At 34.7% G+C, this 24,289-nt stretch overlaps 5 protein-coding genes across 6 annotated transcripts; 4 read left to right on the top strand and 1 right to left on the bottom strand.

The window, feature by feature from the left end:
* On the top strand, positions 518–1,290 carry LOC18606060. Of its 2 annotated transcripts, none has more exons than XM_007039468.2 (2): positions 518–725; positions 832–1,290. In XM_007039468.2, the coding sequence occupies exons 1-2, from the start codon at positions 639–641 to the stop codon at positions 1,129–1,131; spliced, it is 387 nt and encodes a 128-aa protein (XP_007039530.2). In that variant the 5' UTR covers positions 518–638; the 3' UTR covers positions 1,132–1,290. The 2 variants fall into 2 exon arrangements, with proteins under 2 accessions (XP_007039530.2, XP_017972709.1); XM_018117220.1 differs by having other exon boundaries at positions 520–725; positions 835–1,290.
* On the bottom strand, positions 1,423–4,805 carry LOC18606058. The gene is made up of 2 exons (XM_018116853.1): positions 4,309–4,805; positions 1,423–1,940 (listed from the first exon to the last, which is right to left on the bottom strand). The coding sequence occupies exons 1-2, from the start codon at positions 4,555–4,557 to the stop codon at positions 1,698–1,700; spliced, it is 492 nt and encodes a 163-aa protein (XP_017972342.1). The 5' UTR covers positions 4,558–4,805; the 3' UTR covers positions 1,423–1,697.
* On the top strand, positions 10,073–14,673 carry LOC18606057 (AP-2 complex subunit mu). The gene is made up of 13 exons (XM_018117930.1): positions 10,073–10,399; positions 10,613–10,790; positions 10,927–11,017; positions 11,435–11,529; positions 11,688–11,777; positions 11,861–11,909; positions 11,984–12,122; positions 12,352–12,468; positions 12,845–12,935; positions 13,014–13,156; positions 13,433–13,547; positions 14,056–14,100; positions 14,180–14,673. The coding sequence occupies exons 1-13, from the start codon at positions 10,317–10,319 to the stop codon at positions 14,258–14,260; spliced, it is 1,317 nt and encodes a 438-aa protein (XP_017973419.1). The 5' UTR covers positions 10,073–10,316; the 3' UTR covers positions 14,261–14,673.
* Positions 16,122–20,198, top strand: LOC18606056 (AT-hook motif nuclear-localized protein 13). The gene is made up of 5 exons (XM_018117931.1): positions 16,122–16,691; positions 16,777–16,832; positions 17,518–17,649; positions 19,102–19,263; positions 19,555–20,198. The coding sequence occupies exons 1-5, from the start codon at positions 16,154–16,156 to the stop codon at positions 19,825–19,827; spliced, it is 1,161 nt and encodes a 386-aa protein (XP_017973420.1). The 5' UTR covers positions 16,122–16,153; the 3' UTR covers positions 19,828–20,198.
* Positions 21,989–22,951, top strand: LOC18606055. The gene has a single exon (XM_018116875.1). The coding sequence runs from the start codon at positions 22,254–22,256 to the stop codon at positions 22,626–22,628; it is 375 nt and encodes a 124-aa protein (XP_017972364.1). The 5' UTR covers positions 21,989–22,253; the 3' UTR covers positions 22,629–22,951.

Genomic DNA, 24,289 nt, shown 5'->3' with positions numbered 1-24,289 from the left:
CGCTTTTGATCTTAAAGACTCAGATTATTGGAAATATTTTTTCTTTTGCGTATCCAATTATTTTAGTTAAAAAATAAAAAAATAATTTTGATAATAAAAAATATAAAATAAAATAATATTTTTTATTTTTATCAATTTTTTGAGATTTATCTCATGTGATAGATTCGTTGTTTATATTAAAAAATTTAAAGTGATGATAAAATGCTTATAAAAATATCTGAAAATTTTAAATATAATAAAAATATTTATAATTATTATGATTATTTTTAAGTTGAATATTAGTTTTAAAATTAACGAGAGCAAGAGCAATGTGAAAGTGTGTTATTATTTATTATAACTTATCAAAAAGAGAAGGATCGCGCGTAAGTGGCTTGATAGATTGTCCAACGTGACAGCAAATCCAGGACATGATCTGCGTTGCATGGATGACGTGTGGCTATTGCATTAAACGTGGTTGATGTAATTTCGGGAATTATGATCTCCGGAATTTTGGGAATTAATAACATATTTTATTAAAAGAAAAATTGATGTAATAAAACTATAGAAGGTTGATGCTGATCTTTTTGTTCCTATTGTAATCGGTGAAGGAAAACAGAGGACTGCTTTGGAATCATTACACAGTTTAGCAGCTGAGAAAGATGCAGTCAGTGAAGGAGAAGATTAGCAACATGGCCGGTAGCGCCAAGGAACACATGAACATCGGCAAAGCTAAAGTTGAAGAGGATGTACTTCTTTCTTTCTTTCTTCCTTTCAAGTTTCTTTTTGCTTCTTTTGATTGTACACATATTGGAGTTGAAGAAAATGGGTTTACAAGTATAAGGGTGAATGTAGCAGATGGAGAAAGCTGCGGCTAGGACAGCAGAAGAAAAGAGGTTGGCTACTGAGAGTAAGAAAGCCAAGGAAGCTCGAGCAAAGATGGAGCTGCAACAGGATAAGGTCAGGCACGCGAAGGAGAGATTGAGGTCTAAACAACCGCAATATCTCCATGGCTATGGCTACGACCATGCGCCACCAGTCTCAGGCACTCATGGACAACAGACTGTCGGAAGTGCAGCTCCAGTGGGTGGAACTAATGTTCCTACCTATCCTCTTGTAGGGCATCCCCAACCTCATGGCCATAAGATGGGTTAATAAGGTTGTCATGGGACAGCTTACACACAAAACGGAGTGTTTTGTCACTTGTGTGCTTTACTCCTTTTAGTTTTGTTTGTAGTTATAAGAATGTGTTTTTTCTTTAAGCTTGTTCTTGTCCATGCTGAAATAGTAATTCAAACCACTCTCTTTATCTTATCATTTTGCCTATAACCCAAGAGTAACTGCATCCATGCAGAGACAAACAGACAATTTGACAATCTCTACAAATCCTCTAATCAACCAACTTAAAGGAACATCAAAGATGCAAGAAAGGCAAACATGAGAAAATCTATAATACGATCATTCAACATACCACTTACACAGAATGACTTCATTGATGGAACAGCCAAATCTGAAAATTCTGAACCAAAATCCTCTTAGAAACCACAAAAAAAAAAAAAAAAAACCTTTTTGTACATCATACTGATACAGTGAATGCAGGTTATTACCATTAATACAGAAGTTAGAAGAAAGAAAGAGAAAATCTAAATCTATTCAAAAGAATTAAATTGGTAACACGCTTTTTCGCTATATTAGACCAAACAAATGAAATATACCAACAATCATACCCACTGCAGACTTCCTTGGTACTCCACGCACTGCTGGATTTTCCCATCATGGGACAAGACCTGGGTCTTCACCTTAGCTGGTCTCGTAGTGTACTTCACTTTGAACTTTGGGAATGGCTTCTGCTCATTTTCTGCACTAGCTGCGCTTGATGTTTCTGGCAAGACTTCGTCAAGGAACTCATCTGCTACATCTCCATCTTCATCTATCCTAAGACGCTTTGCATACCATTTCAGACCCTGAATTGAAAAGTCAATACAGAAGTGTTAGCTACTTGAAGCAGGCTTGATGAAGATACATGATGTAAAAGAAGTAGCATAGCAGGTTGAGACAACCAAAAGAGGGGAAAGAAAATGATTACTGGTGAATGTATGCTGAGAACTCAGAACATGCCAATGAATGAAACCAACAGTAGGAGATACAACTACCAGCTGGTGTAAAACACCAAGATGCCAATAATGGCTACTGCATCTTCCACATGGACATTTATTTGACAAAGAGAACAATGGTAAATCTAAATACGAAAGTATTGTCATGCCCAGTAAATTATAGTTTGAATGACTAAGATTTCATATCTATTGTCAATTGCTTCTGTTTTCCAAACTGGTAGTGTTAGTTTTGTAACACTACTACTAATTGTACATAATATATCTTTTTCTTGATAAGAAGATTACTCATAAAAGTGAAAGAGTTAGAAAAAAACAATCAGAAGCAACAAAGTCCAATCATAAAATGAAACTAAATACCAATAATCTGACACCTTTATTTTTCATAAATCTAACAAGTGCTGGAGCAAAAGGACTAATCTTAATAAGAATAAATGAGTTGACATGCGCTTGGATGCTTTCAGACTTGTCCATGCATAGCACTATATCTTCTCAAAACAAAAACAGATGTGGAGAACAGCCATCAAAGTTTCATTCCCAAACAGAGAGAGAGAGAGAGATAGGGAGGGAGGCTGTTCCAGAAAAACTAAAGCAACTGACTTCTTTGCCTTGGTAGATTCAGTTACCTCAAGATAAAAGACTTTTCCAGTCTTGATAACAAAAAGATTTTAAAACTTCAGGAAATTAAGACATATAACAAACAGGCTTCAGTAATATTTGGTGGAACCACTACCACTGATGTTAGGACAGGAATTTGAGGGAGAAAGATTAAGCACAGTTCAAAAAGAGAAGGGAAAGCGTAGATCTTTTCCTCCATGTGTTTATTAACTGAAAAAAAGAAGGAAGAAAAGGATAAAATTAAATGATTGATAGTAGAAACGTAAGTTAAACAGAAGTAATGATTTACATGCAATACATAAATTAAACCTAAATTTAACCATGCGTTGGAATGCAGCTTCCTGAAATGAGCATCAACTACCTCTGGATCTAACCTATCCTAGCATTCTTTTCCTCATTGCATATTTTCCATGAACATCAGAAATAATAATGTGAAGGAATTTTGATAATTGACTCAGAATAGCCTCCTAGAAGGACTATTATTCTTGCTGCTTACTTTATATTAACCGTTAAAACTCAATTCCATCATAATTTACAACAGCAATCATGCATGTCACTTGATTTCATTGACAGTAGATTCAACTAAACGTTCCAGTAGCAAGTCCATGCTACAGATTGCAGATAACATCATATACAATCATTAACTTTGATAAACTTTCTGATGACATTATCAGTCAATAAAGACAATAGGAAAAAACAAAATAGCATGTCCATCATCCTCGATGAATGACTTCTACAAACTTACAAATATTATAATAAGCAACTTTAACAAAAGTTCTGGCATCTTTACAAAATTGACTTGAAAAAAGAAATAATATACACATAACACACATAACACCGGAAATGGACAAAGGAACTAGTGCAGAAAACTATCAGGGAGCTCAAAATTTTATAGACCACTTGTAAGACCTGTAGTGGAAATTTTAACCAACAGAAGCAGACGTTTTCTATTCAAGGCAGTAACATCAATGGACTTCAGACCAGCCCATTAGAAGAAAGTGTTACACAATGTAACTAAAACATGATTTAGGTTTTAAGATTAAGCAGTGATAGCATTTTGTTCATCACATAAAGACAACGAATCTAACAGGAGCAGCATTAGCGGAAAGGAAGCAATGGCAAAAACACATGTATGTAGGCCACTTCAAATTCAGCACATTATTGTAATTGTACAGGAAGAACATGATCTTGCCTGATAATGCCCTCTAAAACATCGGTCCCATATTCAAAGACATCAAAGATTCCGGATACCCAATTTACTAAGCAAAATGATTATAGTAAATCTTTAAAGCCCAGCAAACCTCAAGCTCTTTTAAACCAAATTAAACAATTCAAAGTCACTTCTTTCTTACATATGTTTAGTTATTCGCGCTATCTTGTCTTAATTCCAAACTAATTAGTTCGGAAATTGCTTTCTTCTTTAACCATGCTAAAAAGGATTAGCAATAATTAATCGCTTATGCATAAAATCACCTTAAAGCTTCCTAATTTTATTACCCAGAAGTCAACTCGTAACTACATTTACCATTAAAACAATACATCAAAAACCCACATCTTAGAAAGAAAAACACCAATAAAGAAAATGAAAGAATCTGAGATGGACCTGGACGCCGCCGTCACCGGAAGTGCAGGGGAGGAGCAGAGGGCCAGGCTGGGGACGATCGACGGCGACCTGAACAGGGACGCTGAATCCCCTTCGTGGAAGGCCAGTTTCTTGGAAAACGGGACGGTTGCTGGGCGGTTGATTATTGTTGTTGTTATTGCTGTTGTGATGGTCGTTCTCTTCTTTCACTTCGTGCCCATCGTCTCTGACAAACCCCAGAAGCCCCGCTATTCTTCTAAAGAATCGCATAATCAAAGATCAATTCTACTCGACCGATATTTCGATGAACTAAGCGAAAATAAGCTAAGTAAATCGATGTTTCAGGAAAATGAAATCTACAGTTTTGGAAGTGTTGAGAAGAAAGAAGCGAAAGATGGAGAGAGAGAGAAATGTTTAATTTCGGTCTTGTTCTAGTGGAAAGGAAGCTCAAGCATCCGAGAAGAAAAGCAATGCAAAGAATACTAGCGGAGAAACATGACTTAACAACACCATAAATTTCACATTTTGTAGCTTAATGAAGTGATAAAATTTCTTTGATAAATGAATAATCAATGGTAGATAAAAATTGACATAATTTTTAAATAAAATTTTAAATTATTTAAAAATAATTAAATAAGTTTATTTTTTTGAAAGGAAATTTTTATTAATTTCTAACAATTATTGAGAAACAAACTCCCAATACATCATTGAACATCCTTGAACTGATTTCTGGAGGTGATACATCAAACAGAATAAAGCTATTATCTAAATTAAAACCAATGTTAGTCATACCATCAACTATCATATTTAGTTCTCGATAAATATAATAAATTTTTACCTCTTAGTCAAGTTGCAACAGTCCATGAATAGCGTTTAGTAAATCAGAATTCGCACATGGATACAATGCACTAAAGGTAATTGCCTGAACCACGATTTTATTATCCACCTGTAGCCATATCCTATGAAATCCTTTATCCTTTGCTATACGAAGGCTATGTAGGACTCCCCATAACTCGGCCCTATAGGAAGAACACTTCCCCAATTTTGCAGCAGAGCCACCTAACCAATATCAGTTGTAGTCCCGTAAAACACCACCTGCAGCTGCCTTGTTTGTATTACAACGTAATGCACCATCAGTGTTTATTGCCACCCAACCTTGTGGAGGGTTTTGCCATCCAACTAGCATTTCTCTTTTATATCCATTCAGCCTACTATGTGTACAGAGAATTTGGACAGCATGATATGATGCAGCAACTAAGCCTTTTATCATCGATAACTTCCTATCCATGGGTATCAACTTTTCGTCAAAAACTTTTACATTCCTCCACTTCCAAATATACTAGCAAGTAAAACCAAATAAAATAGCCCAGGGAATACCATCAACACAAATATTATAATTTTTTAGATTAGTTAACAGTCAATCTGACAAAAATAAATCGAAGAAGTTCCCATAGCCCATTCGTGACCCCAATTTCAACCATACCTCTTTTGAGTGTGGGCAATCTCTTAAGAGGTGTAATACCGATTCATCTGATACTGAGCATAACGCACAAGTAGTCAAAGATGACATGTTCCTTCTCCTACGCTCTAAATTAGTCAATAACTTTCCATGAAGACATTGCACTAGAAAGGTGTGTATTCGTTGAGGACCATCCCACTTCCACGCAATAGCCCATTTTATGCTTTGTTGTCCTATGTAATTTGGATAATCTTCTCACAACACCTCATATGTTAACGCTATAGTACAAACCCCTGAAGCTGATGGAGCCTAGTATGGTGTATCTGGTTTGAAAGATAACGATGGAGGAAGAAACACCAGAATCTTGTTCACTAAATCACTAGGTAGGCAGGTAGCTAACTTCTCACGATTTCACTCATCAGTATCTAATAAGAATTCCCGAACGCAACAATTCTCACTTGTTACAATATTAGGAGTATGGCTTGTTCTAAAAGAGAGGTATCTTCAAACCAAATATCCTTCCAAAAGTGAATCGAGAGACCATCACCTAAAACCCATTGTAAATTATTGTTGAAGACATTCCACAGTTTACTCAGTGCATTCCAAGTATGCGATGCTCCATGACAATAGATTGATCATACTTTCCATTAATAATGCGAACCCACAGGGACTTAGGATGAGTCACTAGTTGCCATAACAGTTTCATCAAGAAGGCATTGTTCATCACGTGTAGCCTTTTCACACCTAAACCTCCTTCCTCTTTAGGTCTGCATATTTGATTCCACCTAATTAAGTGAATACGTTTATGATCAGCATCACCACCCCAAAGAAAATTTCAACAGTAACGTTCCATTTGTTAATATATTCAATCAAGTTAATATATTTTTATTTTAAATCATATAAGCTTTTATCACTAATGATTGATAATTGTCATTAGTTAAAATACCACCTATCATTTTATATCTACATAATACTAGCATTAATATGAAAAATAAAAAATACCATATGATCATATTATTATGTCAAAATAGCATGTCATGATATAATCAAGTATGATATACCAGTATATCACATCATCATCAATTATGATATTTTAGCATATAACGTCAACATTATGTTGTGTTAATGACAAATAACATTTTGACTAAGTTAATCATTAATCATAACAATATATTTGACTCAAAATAAAAATATAAGAACTTGATTGAACGTAATAAAAGTATAAAGATTTATTTATATCTTCTTAAATAATTTAGGATTTTTTTTATATATTATGTCATAAAAGTTTTAACTCAATAAAGTAATAGTAAACAAGAATTAAATAGAGATTATAATTTTGAAATGATACTACTCTCTCTAATTCTTTCTTAGTTTTATAAAGTGATATTTTGTTTAGTAAAAAAAAGTGATAGAACTATTTTATATAGTAACATTGGACATTTAAGCCAATAAATTTAAAAAATAAGTAAAGTATAAAAATAAGCCATTCATCTTGTTTATATATGATTTTTTTTCTTTTTATGGATTGTTATAAATTATATATTCAATTATAAATTTTGAATTCATATTTAATGCACTATTAATGTACAATATTTTATACATTATCATTTCGTTATAAAATGTCATCTCGTAAAACATGTAAAAGTAAAAATTCAAAATCATTCAAAGTTAATACATTTTAGATTATAAGTATTTATTTTTGAAGGTTCTATATTTTAAATTTATTTACTAATGAAGTGATAAATTTATTATATCAAATATAAATTTTAGAATTTTTTTAAAATGGAAAAAATAAAAATAAAAAATAACTAAAAATTTCAATTGTCATTATGTGACTAGTACTCATATAAATAAAATTTATCTTTCTATGTAGTATTTAACTATTAATATATAAATTACTTTTTGATAAATCTATATTGACAAGCAGAAATTTTTGACATTTAAGTGAATAAGTGGTGTTGTCCATACCATATCTTGTGAGGTGTTGTCCGCTCCCCTCTAGAAGCTGTCATTTCTCTAGATTTTGTCAACTTCTCTTCAATGTAGGATTCACATGGTTATTTGCTAAAACTGTGACATTCTCCCCCACTTCATTCTTTTCAATGTGAGATTCACATGGTTTTACACTAGGACCATGACATTCTCTCCCACTTTCAGAGCTAGCTTTTGGGTGAAGCCACCAAAGTAAGGGCTTTAGGTCTCCAATTTGGGAAGACCCCAAATTTGAAATGGATTTATAATTTTATAATAATTATAATATATTTAATTATATTAAAAATATATAATTATATTAAAAATATATATATAAGTAAAAAATAATTAATAAAATTATTTGTTCTCTTACTTTTCTAATTATGTGTCTAAGAAATCTCAATTGTCTATCACTTCTTTATTTTTAGAAGGCTATTAATTCTCAACTATATTCTCTAATTTCTAATTAACTAACGATCATATGTATTTAATTATCTCCAACAACTATTTTTTTCTCACTTATTTCTTTTATTTTCAATCAACTCATTTGATGATTTCCAACTGCTATTCTTTTTCTTATATATAAAACTAATTATTTTTTTTGTTTTCGATATAGTGGCAAAAAGTTGAAGTCATTAGATGACAATAGTTTGAAAAAATATTGCTTTATTCTTGAATGTTCCTTAAAATATAATAACTATTCTGATATTGATGATTTAGATTTATTTTTGAAGTTAAAAATTTTTAAAAAAATTATACAGGAAGAAAACAGTATAATTGACATACTTAATCATATAAGAAGACTCGATTCTTTTCCAAATGCATATATTGCTTTTAGAATAATGTTAACAATTTTAATAAGTGTTGCTTCAGAAGAAATAAGTTTTTCAAAACTAAAAGTAATAAAATCTTATTTAAGATCAATAATGTCTCAAGAAATATTAAATTGATGGACTATATTATCAATTGAAAAAGAAATATTAGAAGAACTTGATTATAAATGTTTAATTAAAAATTTTGTATCTCAAAAAGCTAGAAGAATAAAATTTTAATAATTTTTTTTAATTTCAATAATAAAAAACCTCATTTGAATATTTCGTTTTACATCTTTGAACTTATTGGGCCGCATTTGCCCACTTCATTTGCTCTCTTATAGGAGCTTCCACTTTTCTTCGATGTAAGGTGTTGTTTGCTCCATTTTAAGGGTGTTCACTTTTCTTTAATGTAAAATGGAATTCACATGATTTTACACTAAGACCGTGACATTCTTTCCTACTTCATTTGCTTTTTTCTAAGAGCTTCAACTTCTTTTCAATGTAAATTGAGATTCCCCTATGAGAGCTTATTCCTTCTAAGATATTTAACTTCTCTTCAATATAAAATGAGATTTCTCTCTAAAAGCTCTCACTTTTTTTAAATGTAAAGTGGGATTCACACGGACCGTTACATTTTCCACTACTTTATTCATTATGTTATAGGAGAGCTTCAACATCCCCACTTCATTAAGGGTTAATGTCTTTAATGGCACACTTCATCGTCAATACGCTCAGAATCTGCTATGATAACAACTGTCACAATCCGAATCATCTCTTTTCTTGCTGGCCTTACTATTTTATCTCACAAAAAACGCCTTACAGATAAAGGTGGTGTGATCTTTTAAATATCCAATATCATTCTAATACATAATCGATATGAGATTCATGGCTTCGCTCTATGACTATGATATTCTCACTTGACTCTTTTCTAATAGCTTATGCTCAATATGGATTTATGGTCATCCGTCTTGATAAGAATAAAAAATATTCTTCCTTCCATAAAAAGAAAAAACCACTTACTTATTTTTTTTTTACTTTCCTTTCCTATAATTAAGTTTCAAAAAGAAGTTTCACTTCAATCAAATTAATCACATATCTCTATTTTGACAATTTAATTTCATTAAAAGTAGTTAAATGAATTGTTAAATGTTAGTAGTTGTAAAAATATATTTAAAGATGAGTATTTGTCAATTCAGTGGATTTTATTTATATTATAAAAATATTAATAGTATTTATACTTAATATATAAAATACTTTAATAATTTTTATATTTAAAAATGTCAATAATATTTATACAAAAAAATATATTTAAAGATATATTATGAATAATCAATTTTTGATAAATTTTTCTGTAAATTTTAGATATTAAAATAATTAAATAAATCAATCGAAATAAAAAAATTTAAATCGAATTAACCAAATATAATTAATTTCAATTTAATTTAACCTTTAAAAATATTACATTATTGTACATATAGTATTTAAAATTCTGAAAAGATAGCTATATTTCGAAAGCTTAAAATAAAAAGACGGAAATGTCCCTTGACCATTAAAACTCTCCAACGGCGAACTGCACAAAACTGGTTTTCTGAAACAATTTCCATCTTCTCTTCAATTCTCTTGTTCACCGATGCTTTGATCACCAAACCCAAACCAAAATCGAAAGCGAACGCCATCTGTTTTACCAGATCCAGGTGCTTCACCGGTTTCAACCACCGCCGATCCAATCAATTCTCAATAGATTTCACTTCATTTGACGTGGGACACGATCCACTGGATCGAAGATGCCGGTGGCCGCTTCTGCCATCTACTTCTTGAATCTCCGCGGCGATGTCCTCATCAATCGTCTTTACCGCGACGATGTCGGGTAACTCTTTCTCTTTTTTCCTTCAATTCGAGCTATAACTTTGATAAATAGAATTAATTTCTGTGAGTTTGGCGTGAATGCATCTAGGTTTCTCCTAATAGCTAATTTTCATTTTCTATGAAACAGCGAGGTTTGAGTGAGGTTTATGAAAATTCTTTAGTTTCTTTTGGTATTGTTGTTGTGTGCGTTTGATTCGTATAATTTTCCATTTAGGGGAAATATGGTGGATGCCTTCCGAATGCACATAATGCAAACGAAAGAACTCGGTACATGTCCCGTGCGACAGATTGGAGGTTGCTCTTTCTTCTACATGAGAATCAGCAATGTCTACATCGTAATTGTTGTCAGCAGCAATGCTAATGTAGCTTGCGCTTTCAAGTTTGTTGTTGAGGTAGTCAAAGATATCTTGCTCTTTGTTTTTATATAGAAAAGATTTACCTCATATTCCTCTAGAAAAATGTGCAATTTGTTTTTTTTTTTTTCTATGGTGGTTGACAGTAACACTGTCGTTGTTGCTTCTTTTGCAGGCTGTTGCATTGTTCAAATCCTATTTCGGTGGTGCTTTTGATGAGGATGCTATTCGTAATAATTTTGTTCTGATTTACGAATTGTTGGATGGTATGTGATTTAAGGACAGTTAAATGTACCTCCTTCCTCATGCATTCTCTTGCTTAGTTTCTACTGTATTCAGACACTCTTCTTTTGGCTTGATGCATGATATCCTATTGCATTTCTATATTGTGTATTCACTACCACTGATTCTTGACTCATGGTTTATGGACTGTGTTAGGGAGCTTAGATTGGCATAATTAGTGGTAGCAGCTGAAACATATGAATATTACTTGCAGACTCAATTGGTCAATTAACTGACAGTTAAATAAGTAATTATAGTTTGTCTCTTTTAGGTTGCATGCTACCTTCTATACCAGACATTTATTCTACAGAAAGGAAGGTTGAAGAAAATCATTTAGCCGTGGGTTCAAATTGTTGTTTGATTGAATGATTAAATGTTTGATTTCTGCATTGACATTGCAGAAATCATGGACTTTGGCTACCCACAAAATCTTTCTCCTGAAATTTTAAAGCTTTACATTACTCAGGAAGGAGTGCGATCCCCATTTTCATCCAAGGTAAATTGTATTCTATGTTGTACAGGATTGTATTTTCAGGATTGATGCATGTGGATGATACATGTATGGAAGATCTAGGTCTAATTTGTGCTTTAAATTTTCTATAAAGTTGCGTTCTCATTAATCATTTTCATTTGCTGTGTGCAACAAATCAATAGCCCTCAGACAAGCCAGTTCCAAATGCAACATTACAAGTTACAGGTGCTGTTGGCTGGCGAAGAGAGGGACTTGTTTATAAAAAGAATGAGGTGATCTAGCTTCTGAGTTCTGTCAACTTCCTTTCTTTACTGAATGTGGCAATTCCGCTGGTTTTAACATTTGTTTGTTTTAGGTGTTTCTGGACATCGTGGAAAGTGTAAACCTACTTATGTCTTCAAAAGGTTGGTACTGGTTTTGAAAGTGTTTTTGTTTGTTGATGCCTTTTGGCTGATTATAAACCATTTGGGGATTGCAGGCAGTGTTCTGCGTTGTGATGTTACAGGAAAGATTCTTATGAAGTGCTTCCTCTCTGGAATGCCTGATTTGAAGTTGGGCTTGAATGATAAAATTGGGCTTGAAAAGGAATCACAACTAAAATCCCGTCCTACTAAAAGGTGGCTTCAAATTGCATTCATGTTTCATTGTATTCTGGTTTGCTTTATTCATATATCATCCTCTTGTTTTCTTTCTGGTCAATGTTGCATTTGTTATTTTCTAAATTTTTGTATTCTTTGTTCAATATATTGCTCCCATTTGCATGAAGTCAAAATTTTCTGATATTGTTTTCAAAGCATGAAAATTTAACTTTATGATTTCTATCTCTTACAATGCTACATTTTGCAGTGGCAAGACTATCGAGCTCGATGATGTTACTTTCCATCAGTGTGTAAATCTTACAAGATTCAACTCAGAAAAGACTGTTAGTTTTGTGCCACCAGATGGTGAATTTGAATTGATGAAGTAAGCTTAAAAGTCTTCTCCCATATTTTATTTTGTGGGTCAAGTTTATGTTATTTAATATGTAACTTCAGTTGTAGCAAAGTTTTGTTACTTTATATAATTGTGACGGTAAGGCCGTTGCATCTGGGACTGCCATGCTGCATTCAATCTTTGCTCACCATGTGACTTTCTGAACGCTTCTGTTGATCATTCAGATGCCATTTGAACCTAGAAATCTTTTTGATATAGATTGTGAAAATGAATGCTTAATGGTGTGGGGCTCTATCTGTTGCCTTTTCTATTGGTGGTGAATGATCTCAGTTTGCTATGTTTCTGCAATTCAAATTTCTTTTATATATGCTTGTTTAATGTTCCTTTTGACTTGATGAATGCATAGGTACCGTATCACTGAGGGTGTTAATCTTCCTTTTCGGGTTTTGCCAACAATCAAGGAACTTGGTCGAACACGAATGGAAGTAAACGTTAAGGTTTGCAATCATACATTTTGAAATTGGCCATAATGGAAGTTCATGGTTCCTTTTGGCTTATTTCTATTAATATTTCAGGTTAAAAGTGTCTTTGGAGCAAAAATGTTTGCTCTTGGAGTTGTCATCAAAATTCCTGTCCCAAAACAAACAGCGAAAACGAGTTTCCAAGTCACATCAGGTCGAGCAAAGTATAATGCTGCTATTGATTGCTTGGTTTGGAAGTAAGTGTTTTTGTTTGTTAATATGCGCATATCTTCTGTGTTCCACTTTAATATTAAGAATCTGCCTGCCTGCTTTCTTCTCATCTTAAGGGTGGATTAGCCAAAACATTTTGTGTGCTGCAGTCCCAACCACAAACCTCTCCATGCACCAATCTGTTTGCCAATTGCCCAATGAGTTTATTATCCTTTGCTAGTCATTTGTTTTCACTCTATATATGGTTTATCTTTAGATTGAGTTGAGTCATTGCTAAATGATATATTCATGTGATTTTTTAGGATAAGAAAATTCCCTGGACAAACAGAGCCAACCTTGAGCGCAGAAGTTGAGTTAATTTCCACGATGGCAGAAAAGAAGTCTTGGACAAGGCCACCAATTCAGATGGAATTTCAGGTGCCTAAGTCGATTACTTTTTTACTGTTTAATAATGTTAGACTCATTTTGCTTTGTTCTACTGCAATATTTTTTCTTGGAAAATATAGAAAAGATATTGCTGTTCTTGAAATTGTTCCTCTAGTTTCTTTTTATAAATTTCAAATAAAGATGCTGTACTTGTTAACCTCATTGTTTGTAATGTATGTCATCGGTCGTCTAGTTTCCCTTTTTAATCCTTTTAAAGGTAGTTGAATTTCCAGGTATGCTTGATGAGTTGAAAATTTGGAATTGGGGGGTGCAACATGGGATAGTTGGATGATCAATGGATTATAAAGGGAATTAAGGTTCTATTTGGTTCTCTAAACACATCTTTGAAAACAAAACCTCTTATTTGTATTTTTCATGAAAATGCCAAAGAGCATCAGTTTGGTGACTTAGGCAGGGAATCTTGACACCTTACCATGTTTATGGAAGACACTTAGACAAGCGAAATACAGATGTAACTTATTGGCATTTTTCTTCTCAGGTTCCAATGTTTACAGCCTCTGGTTTACGTGTCCGGTTTCTTAAGGTCAGAATTCTTATGTACTCTGAATGTATATGTGATTCCTTTAGGTGAACGCTGTGTTGACTTCATCAATATTTTGCAGGTATGGGAGAAGAGTGGGTATAACACGGTTGAGTGGGTTCGCTATATTACCAAGGCTGGCTCATATGAGGTCAGGTGCTAAAAACATTGGTGCTACTGTGAGATTGTGTCACAGAAGTGGAGCAGTGATGAGGATATTTTCTTGCTAGCTGTTTCAGCAAAGTGATTGTTGCATGTATTTTACCTTGAGGGCAAGGTGAATGAGCCTCCATTACCCCCTAAAGGATGCAGCTTGTGTTCATGTTTCTTGAATTATTAGGCATTTTTTCCCCCTCATAGTGGAGTTTTGTTAATATGATTATTTTGAGTATTTGGTTGTTATTTTTCTTGTAAAGGCTAGCCCTTATTTAGAACAAAAACACGGTCCCATTATTACATGATGCTGTATTACTTGTCGCAGATTATCACACATTTTGTTGTAACTATACGCAGTTTTAAACGAGTATGACCAGGATAGCTGGAACCTGGGAAGTTTGGATTTTGGAATTGGATTCATCTGAGGTCAGTGTAGATTATCCCGCTGCTTTGGGCAAGTAGTGAATCCCACTGCTTTGGGCTGCACATTGCTGCTCCCTTCCCAATGTTGTTGTGAAATTTCAAAAGGATTCGTTTCCATCAAACTTTTATGCTTTTGCTTTTCTTTAGTGGGAAAAGTTCTTTTCAAGGTGCTGTACAGCAATGAAAGGGTTATCAGCATACCCTTTTAAGCATCATTTCTAGTCTTTGCTCCATCATCCATGTTTCTGGGAGATTTTGAGGCACATCAATGTCTTTTACGCATAAAGAAGAAAAGAACATATTCAATTTCATTTTACTTGTAGGTGGTTCAATGCTCTCACCGGGTCGGGTCGTGATTCCTGAATATCGAATTTGAAATTATTGTGGGTGGGTTCTGGGCCTTTTTCCATATAGATTCTGACCCTTTTTAAGTTCAAAATTTTTTGCTCTTTGCAGGACAGCTTCCAAAACTTGTAGTATCCATTAAATGGATATGACATTATTATGGCAGTTACATCTGTATTTCATTCAAGCAGGCAAGCATCCATCAATGACTGTACATCGCTGGAGTCTTGTTTTTGTCTGTCAAATATGACACAAAATCACTATCATATCTACCACATGCCCCAAGCCTACTAAAAATTTTGTTACCAGGTATTTGGATCCTTAGCAAAAATTAGATTCATTACCATTTTATTCTCAATTACAAGAACAAGGCTCCCAATCTTGGGATCAAAGTCTACTACTCCCTTGCTTTTGTAAAAAGGGAAAAAAAATTAAAAAGAAGGCCAATCAAACTTTTTTTTTTTTTTTGCCTACTACAATAAGCAACATGAATTCTAATATACTATAAACTCTAAAATCAAATTCAAGATCGGTGTAGAATAACATAAGTATAAAACTTTTGCGAAAGACACACAGAGATTTGGTTTACGTAGTCAGGACATGCTCTGAACTCACTTTCCGCTGAAAAAAAAAAAACCCTTAACCCTCCCATAACCTGCCACGTTACCTTTTTAAAAATTACTGTAAAATTCAATCGGCTTCCCCACAAGAAAATCTGTGGGCAAATAAAGGGTACTTTAAAAAATCTAGTATTAAAACCCTAAAAATAAAAATAAAATAATAAAAAGAAAGAAAAAACCCTACCTGGAGGGTACAATTTTAGTCTATTTTATTATTATTATTTTAATTATAACTAAATGGGCTTATTTTCCGGCATTCATTCCCCAGTTTTTTAATTTTATTTGTACTCTTCCTTTTGAGTTCCTTCCAGTTCCCCAGTTCTCAAAGTAGATAACTCACACAAACTATTTAGAACTTGCTTCGCATTACACTTCTTTTTCGATTCTTCCGTTTCCCATTTTCTTTGGAAGAAAAATAAAGAATTTTAGTTTAGAAAAGAGAGAGAGAGAGAGAGAGAGAGAGAGAGAGAGAGTAGGTGNGAGAGAGAGAGAGAGAGAGAGAGAGAGAGAGGATGGAGTCGAGAGAAGTACAAGGTCCGGCGGCAGGGGGATTACAGGTACAACAACCGCAACAGATGGTAATGGGACCCACATCTTCATCATACCCTTCGAACTCCGGCATGATCAGCCCTAATCCGACGCCTGCCATCCCTCCTTCTTCCACCCCACGTTTCCCTTTCAACTCCTTATCTTCTCCACCGCCGCCGCCGCATCATCAGCATCATCAACACCATCAACATCAGCAGCAACCCAAGCCGTTGGATTCGCTCAACTCCGTCGGGTTTGATGGATCGCCGCAGTTACGGTACAACACGGAGCCGGCCATGAAGAAGAAGCGTGGCAGGCCTAGAAAATATGCTCCTGATGGTAACATTGCTCTTTTACAATTGGCACCCACCACTCCTATTGCTTCTAACTCCGCGAATCACGGTGGCGGTGATTCTGTCGGTTTAGGAAGTAGTAGTGGCGGAGGTGCTGCGTCAGAACCACCTGCTAAAAGGAACCGTGGCAGGCCACCGGGTTCTGGAAAAAGACAGATGGATGCATTAGGTAAGTAAGAGTTGAAGAGTCAAAGTTATAGTCTTTTTCCTATCATATTTTGTTGTATAATTTTTGTGTGTGTTTCTGTGAGCAGGTGGAGTTGGAGGGGTGGGATTTACTCCTCATGTGATCACCGTGAAAGCCGGCGAGGTGAGTTTGTTTTATAAGTAATATATGAAGTTATAATTGCTGTTGTTTCAGAGGGAATGGAAAATATTATGTATCTGAAGGCAGGCTTGAAATTGTGTGAGGGTTTCTTGGCTTAATGCATTTGTATTTGGGGGATAACTAAAAGTTCTTAAATTGAATTTTTAAATGTTTTAAGCTTCCTGTGTCGGTGAAATCATCCATTTTGTTTATTAGTACCGTGAAGGAATTTCTTCGAGCCCTTCGAAATGCAACTCTAGCATAATGATTTTGAAAAATGATTGAATAAGCAACTCATCCTATAATTCCTAAGTGGAGCACTATCAAGTGATTTAGCTCTAACTGGATGTTTGCACACTCCAAATGCTGGGCAATGGAAATTGTGTATAGGATGTGGAAAGTAGCTTTAGTCATGACATGTTTACCCTATTTTTTGTTGTTGAAGATTCATTGACAGAGATACTTCTATAATTGAGTGTTTAAGTGTGGTGGATGGATTAGTTTACATCTTCCAGTTGATAACTTGAGGCAGAATGCATACCGTTATTCCATCACTGATGGATCTATCTTAAATAGTATTGCACAACAAACTTGCGATACTTTCTTCTTGGAAATATTCTGATTGCTCATGTTTGTATTTCTTGAAACTTGTTATTTGTGCCTTATTGTGTAGTCTTTTGGTTTGCAGGATATAGCGGCTAAAATTATGGCTTTTTCACAGCAAGGACCTCGCACAGTCTGTATTCTCTCTGCAAATGGTGCCATCTGTAATGTTACACTCCGCCAACCCGCAATGTCTGGTGGTACAGTGACATATGAGGTAATTTTGACATCATTTAAGATTGATGTGATAAAGTAAGCTTAGGCCTATTAACGCATCTGCTCAGCACCTTGGCTTAGATAGGATTGCTTCCATATTTCCAAGGCTGCTGAAGGACCCTTGACAGAAAAAATAAAAGAGTTTCCTTTCTCTCTGTCTATGTCATGTGTGCGTATTGCACACACACCTTGGTGTCTTTCTCTCTTTGGGAGAATACTTTCTATATTTTCGCATTTAATTTTAAGAAAATGTATTTTTAATGTATTATAAGTTTCTTGTCACATGTTAGGATCACAGTCCAAGGACTCATTAGTGTGGCTACATTTTTTTTATCCAGTCTTCATATGTGCTAGTTGGGTTTTTTGGAGTGTGGTTGTGCTAGATGAATTCTTAGATACAATTATTAGGCTTAGAGCTAAAATTTCATGTCAATATGCGTGTAATAGGCAGTCACAGATATAGGATGTTAAGGCCAACTAATTGAGAAGAGGGAGCTGCAAGTAATATGCAGTTATCTGATCCCTTCTTGGACCTTGAGGAATTATTATGAGCCAAGGACAGTTTTGGAAGATCCTTGAAATTTGAGTCAATTGTTGCTTGCAAGAATTGGGGTAAAATATTGATACTTTGAATGGATGCTCCCTCCTTTTGTTTTGCCCTTCCATTCCCTATTATGCTGTTTCTTCCTAAATGCTACTAATTTGCTGAAAATACCATTACCACCAATTTAACAACAGCAACAGCAATAACAACAATCTTACAAAATAAAACATAAAGCATAGCTGCCATTTTTTTGAAGGATAGCTAACAAACCATCAAAACACTGCAATCCATATGCATAGACACATATGTCCATGTAAAAAACACCATATAGATTGTCTGTACCCAAAAAAGAAGAAGAAGAAGACAGCATATAGATTTTATGGTGGGAAACCTTACATTGGAAACCCATATACCAGAAAATGATACACACAAACCCAAATGAAATGCTGTCTTGGGTCAGTCTTCTCCTATGCACTGCTAATTCATGCATTGCTAATTCATATTCAAAGTATTGAACATCCTCCATTAATAAGAGCTAGCAAAAATAAGGTTGATGTGAGAGACAGGGAGTGGGTGAGCCAGCATGTGAAAGTGAGAGATTGAGAGGAGAGATGAATTAACATGTACAAATTGTTGACGTGAACAGAGGGAAATATGAACTGAAGAAGGCTAATAATCCTATGCAGCCATTGTTTTTTTTAAACTTACCGCATGGGTTTTATCACGAGTTTATTTCAGAGTTTATAGCTAATGGCATCAAACACACATTAAGCTGAAATCTCATCCTTATCCGGTTATAAAGACATGAAATATTTATTACCAAAATGGTCTATACAATTTTAGCAGTTTGAATTATTTTCCCTTTATCAATTATGCACAATTTAATTATGGCATCATTTTTTATTGCAGGGCCGATTTGAAATTATTTCTCTATCAGGTTCGTTCTTGCTTTCTGAAAATAATGGTAGTCGCAGCAGGTCCGGTGGCTTGAGTGTCTCCTTGGCTGGATCTGATGGTCGAGTATTAGGTGGTGGAGTTGCGGGGATGTTACAGGCAGCATCACCAGTTCAGGTATCTCTCTCTTACTTCTGTGTTTGCAATTGCCTTGTTCGTATGTGTAATTACTAATTACCGTAAAATTATAATAATATGATGACATATTTTCTGCATGCACACCTCAGAAGCCTTGAGCAGCTTGGGGTTGAAACTTAGTTGAATTTAGTTGTTTGCATCGCGGAAGCCATTACTTACTGTTTAACCATCTGGGTATCAAAGGAAGTGTCTGACTTGTCATGGCATGGCAAATAAGTCAATGTGTTTCGTTCATTCTTGTTTCATGACTGTTTTTTTATCTCCTGCCAGGTTATTGTTGGCAGCTTTATAGCAGATGGGAAAAAACAGAGCACAGATATTTTGAAAACTGGACCTTCCTTACTAACACCAAATATGCTGAATTTTGGAGCTCCAGCATCAACCAGTAGCCCTCCTTCGCAAGGGGGCTCAAGTGAGTCTTCTGATGAGAATGGCGGCAGCGCTCTTAATCGGGGGTCTGGATTCTACAGTAATTCTGCTCCATCTATTCATAATAACAACATGCAAATGTACCCACTTTGGACTGGCCACACTCCACAATGAAGATGCTACTGAATTAACAGTAGAGCACTTTGGGCATCAACTTGGTGATGGTTCTTGCATAACAGCTAGAGATCAAATTCCAAATGCTAACATGCCTTAAAGAATAGGAATGGTAGGGATTCATTTTTCTTCTAGATCGACTCTTTCCTTCTTTCTTCTTTTGAGTAGTTTTCAAGTTTTCTTCATCTCATCGAAACATGGCTGCTGTTGAGAGCTGAGAACATTCCACCTATTTCTTAGAATCTCAAATTTACTTTTTCCGAGTATTGTTTCTCTACTGGTTGCTGTTGGTAGGTTTCAGATGTAAAACTCATTTTAAGAATATGATTATCATAGGGAGTCCTCCATATATCACATAATTGATTAATTAATTTTATTTTATTGCTTTTCCTAACCAGTGTTCTTAGAGGAGAAATCTCTAAGATTGATTAAGATATCATTCATACTAATATTTTTATATTTAATGTTGCAAGATTTATATTCAAACATTAATAAACAAATTTTTTTAAAAAAAGAGTAAATCCGAATAGAAAGAAGACAAATCATTGTAAGACGGTGCTTGCATGTCAAAAACAGTGCATACCACCCAGAGTTGTAAAAGCTGTGGACATGTTCAAAGTCTAGGTCTGGGTGATCAATCTTCTGGAATCCTCTTTGACAGAACCAAGTCATTGAAATCATGGAGCACCAACGACCAAGGAAAGACTTGTAGTGTGGGCTTTTGAAACATGCTTTGTCTTAATGATGGAAGTGTGAATAAATTATTAATGATTAAAACCCATTGAAGCCACATGCAAAGCACAAGCACAGAAACCGCGTGAGGAGAAAGTCTGATACCACCCAAGGATCGTTGGGCGGCTCCTAACACAAGACTGTAAAGTTGGAACTGATTTTCCACCTTATTTCTTCATCATCACAATTTCATTATTCCAAAAAAAACCTAACAGGGTTTATGCATGTATACAACCTTACCTAAATTTTTGTTATTTTCATTTTTAGCCATATGAACCTTCTTAATGATGCTTGATGAACTACCTCAGGAAATTTCCTTCGGTTAATTGACCACATTTGTATATAAATGTGCCCGTCCTAATACGTATGCGGGAATTAACTGATTTTGGTTGTCCATTTGGTTTACCTCATCTATAAGTGAAGACAATGTTTAAGCTAAAAACTTTTTGTCAAGAAAATTAATGTATTGATTTCAATTTCATCACGCTTTTATGATTATTTGACTTTGATTAAAAGATATTTAGTTTTATGATTAAATTTTAAGAATGATGGGTAAACGAAATTTTGTATATATAAAAAAATTTATTGTAAATTGATTTAAGGATGGGATACTCCTTTTAAAATTTTACTAAATTTAAATTTTTAACTAATATAATGTAAAAACTCTACTTTTGTTTACGAAAAAAATATGCATAAAAAAGTTTGATATGTAATAATATCTATATATATAAAAAAAAAAAGAAAACAAATAATGTAATGGTGAATGAATGAATTGGATATATAGATAATATAGTGGGTGTTTTAACTCTACACGTAGACAAGAATTGCATGTAGGAAAGACACAAAACGCATAAATTTCAACGCGGACTTTTGCACATGACATCGCAATCGAACTTCAAACACAACGACGCTGCTGCTGCTGCCGCCTGACGCGGATCCTACACGGATATTGTCTCTTCCCACGCGCCTCTCAATTCTTTGCAGCTCGCACCGAAGTCAGTGCCAAGTGTTGCTGCATTTTTTCACCCTCTTCTCTGTTTTGCTGAATTACAATCTCCTTTGGCATAGTCTCCCATGAACTCAATGTTTCTGGTAAGACTGTGCGTTGCTTATTATCTTCAACAATTCAGCCCTCCTCGATGCCTTATAATCGAATATTATAAATTAAGTTGAGATTTAAATACCTCAAAATTAGAGATATCTTACTCTTTATGTAGCAATCCTGAGAATTGATGGGCACACTCGCAAGTGATTGAGAGTGGTATTTGCTCAATCACAAGTCTTATTCCAATTCCTACTACCAAAGAGATATGCTTGTACACAAGCCAACGGCTCTTTTGGCCAGCAAAAACCCTTTACTCCCAACCAAACATTACTACCTAAAAAACCCGTTAAAACACACACTACCATTTATAATTACCTTTTCCTTTGCTTTGCTTATAAATACTCCCTCCTTCTCTCTCTAGCCGTTGCTTGGCCTATTCAACCGGAACTTGTCAAACACCTTCCCCCCATTCAAAACCCTTCACGTTCACTCCCAAATCATAACAACCTCTCCAATCCCCATAATTTTCCTTACCTCGAAAACCCCACTTCCACATTTATATAACCTGTTCCATTGTCCTAGCCATAACACAGCACGCACCGTAAGAGTCATTAGCGTAATATTTTATCTTCCAACGTTAGTTAGTTTCATGGATTGCTTGGTCTTGCCTGTCTCCTTGTTGCGAAGGCGCTGCACGACATCAGGTCTACGCTACCGGCCTCTGAGGCAGGATGGATATGGCGATTTGGACCGACAAGTGACGGTGGTGGTAGGGAAAGAGAAGAGGGAATTTTTGGTTGACCCTTTCGTGTTGGAGGAGAGTCCATTCCGGGCTTTGATTGACACAATGAAGAAGGAATATGGAAGTCAAGTTGATGCGAGAAGGGAGAAGAGGAGGGTGATTTTCGTGGACGTGGATGCTATCTTGTTTGAGCATATGCTTTGGTTGATGAATAATGATTGCTCTTCTCTGTTTCAGCTTAACCTCGAGGAGATTATCGACTTCTATGCTCAGGATAATTAGAGTGGAGAAGAGAGGTACATTGGTGTAACCAAAATTTGAGTTGATTGACATATCCTCTTGTAATCTAAACACTACAAGCACTCACAGAAACAGAAACAGTATAACTATTTCTCTCTTTACTTATCCTCCTCTTTCTCTTCTTTGCCTCCTTTCTTTTCTTTAATTACCGGGAGATTGACACTCCATTTTTAATACGAATTAATGCTGATTCCTTTCAACTGGTTGATACTATTCAATCGATCCTTCTCCCAGGTTGTGATTCAGCCCTGTTCATGAGCCGTATCTTGCGTTTTACAGTGAAAAACAACAAACACGCTTATCTTCTTTGGGTGTTGAAGAAGTAATAATGTTTCTAACTTGATTTCAGCTTCTCCAATTGACCATTTATTTGGGTTAAGAGCAGTTCACGCAGATAATTACGGTTGAAAATAACCAGTACTAGTACTTAATTTAAGTATACTTTGAAAGTTTCAGCTCTCAGTTTTGTTAATTACTTCGCAATTGTCCTAATAATACAACTTTGTTGCAATTGTATGGAATGATGTGAATGGCGCAGATTTAGTCCATCTCTAACTCACCTAACGTTTAAGTACATTAATTCCAATCTCTATCACAAAGAGGTAAATGTACTCAATTAAAAACAACAAGAAGTCTACGCAACACTCGATGAAACAAAAGAACAATGCGTAATTTTCAAAAGCCCAAAGAAAACATGGGCGTTGTTTTCATGTGCTAATTAAGTAAACTATATTGGGACAAAATCTATCAGTCTCTTCTTTTTCTTTTTCTCTTTCTCTTTTATCATTCCAAACATAATTTTTTAGTACATTAATTCAAACAAAGACGTTAATTGAACAAAATTAGGGTCGAAAAAAATCATAAAAATATCATGTAAAAAAGTTAAAATCACAAAAAGTATAGGTATAATTTGCTTGATAAAAGTATCTTTTGTTTAATTCAAGACTTGGACCGATCTAAACCCAAGTAGATGCTGAAAACTTTGGGGTTGTTGGTGCATTAAGAGAAAGACTGAAGTTAAAATTATAACCCAAAGAAAAGAGAGGATTGAAGTTAAAATCAGGTCAAATGTTAGAACTTCTATTGGAAAAGCTACCCAGCACAAAACTTCAAGCCGCAAATTTCCCACAAGAATCTAGATTCAACAGAGATTTGACAGAAAAAGAAAGAAAAAAGAAACCCTAAGTCCCTAACTCGTTTATGTATAAACTCCATGTGAGCATATCCAAACTGGAACCTGGGTTTGGCGTTTTAGGCCCACTGGGTCAGGTTGGGTTGGGCCCTGAAAGCTTTCCATGACTAAAGTTCAGTTTTACATTGTGTATTTTTTTTTGGATAAATCCAAGTGCTTCAAATGGTCACTAGTGATTCAAAGACCTAAAATCCAAGTTAACCATAGATATATTCTTTTACTAAATTTGAAAATCACATTTATTAATGTAATTCAATTACAGAAATTCCTTCAAGAGGGAAGCACTAACAAATATCAAATCCACATCCATTGCTTTATTTTGGGGTGGGATGCCTCGTTTTTGTTTTCTTTTGTGTCTTAATGTCAGGGTATTGGTATGGAATAGGGGGTGTGGGTCTCAATTTGATTAAGGCATTCTGTAATTGAATTACATTAATAAAATCTCTTCCAC

Source organism: Theobroma cacao, chromosome 3 (genome assembly GCF_000208745.1).
Source record: "Theobroma cacao cultivar B97-61/B2 chromosome 3, Criollo_cocoa_genome_V2, whole genome shotgun sequence".
NCBI classification, from domain to species: Eukaryota; Viridiplantae; Streptophyta; class Magnoliopsida; order Malvales; family Malvaceae; genus Theobroma; species Theobroma cacao.
This window is presented reverse-complemented; position numbering and strand designations above follow the sequence as displayed.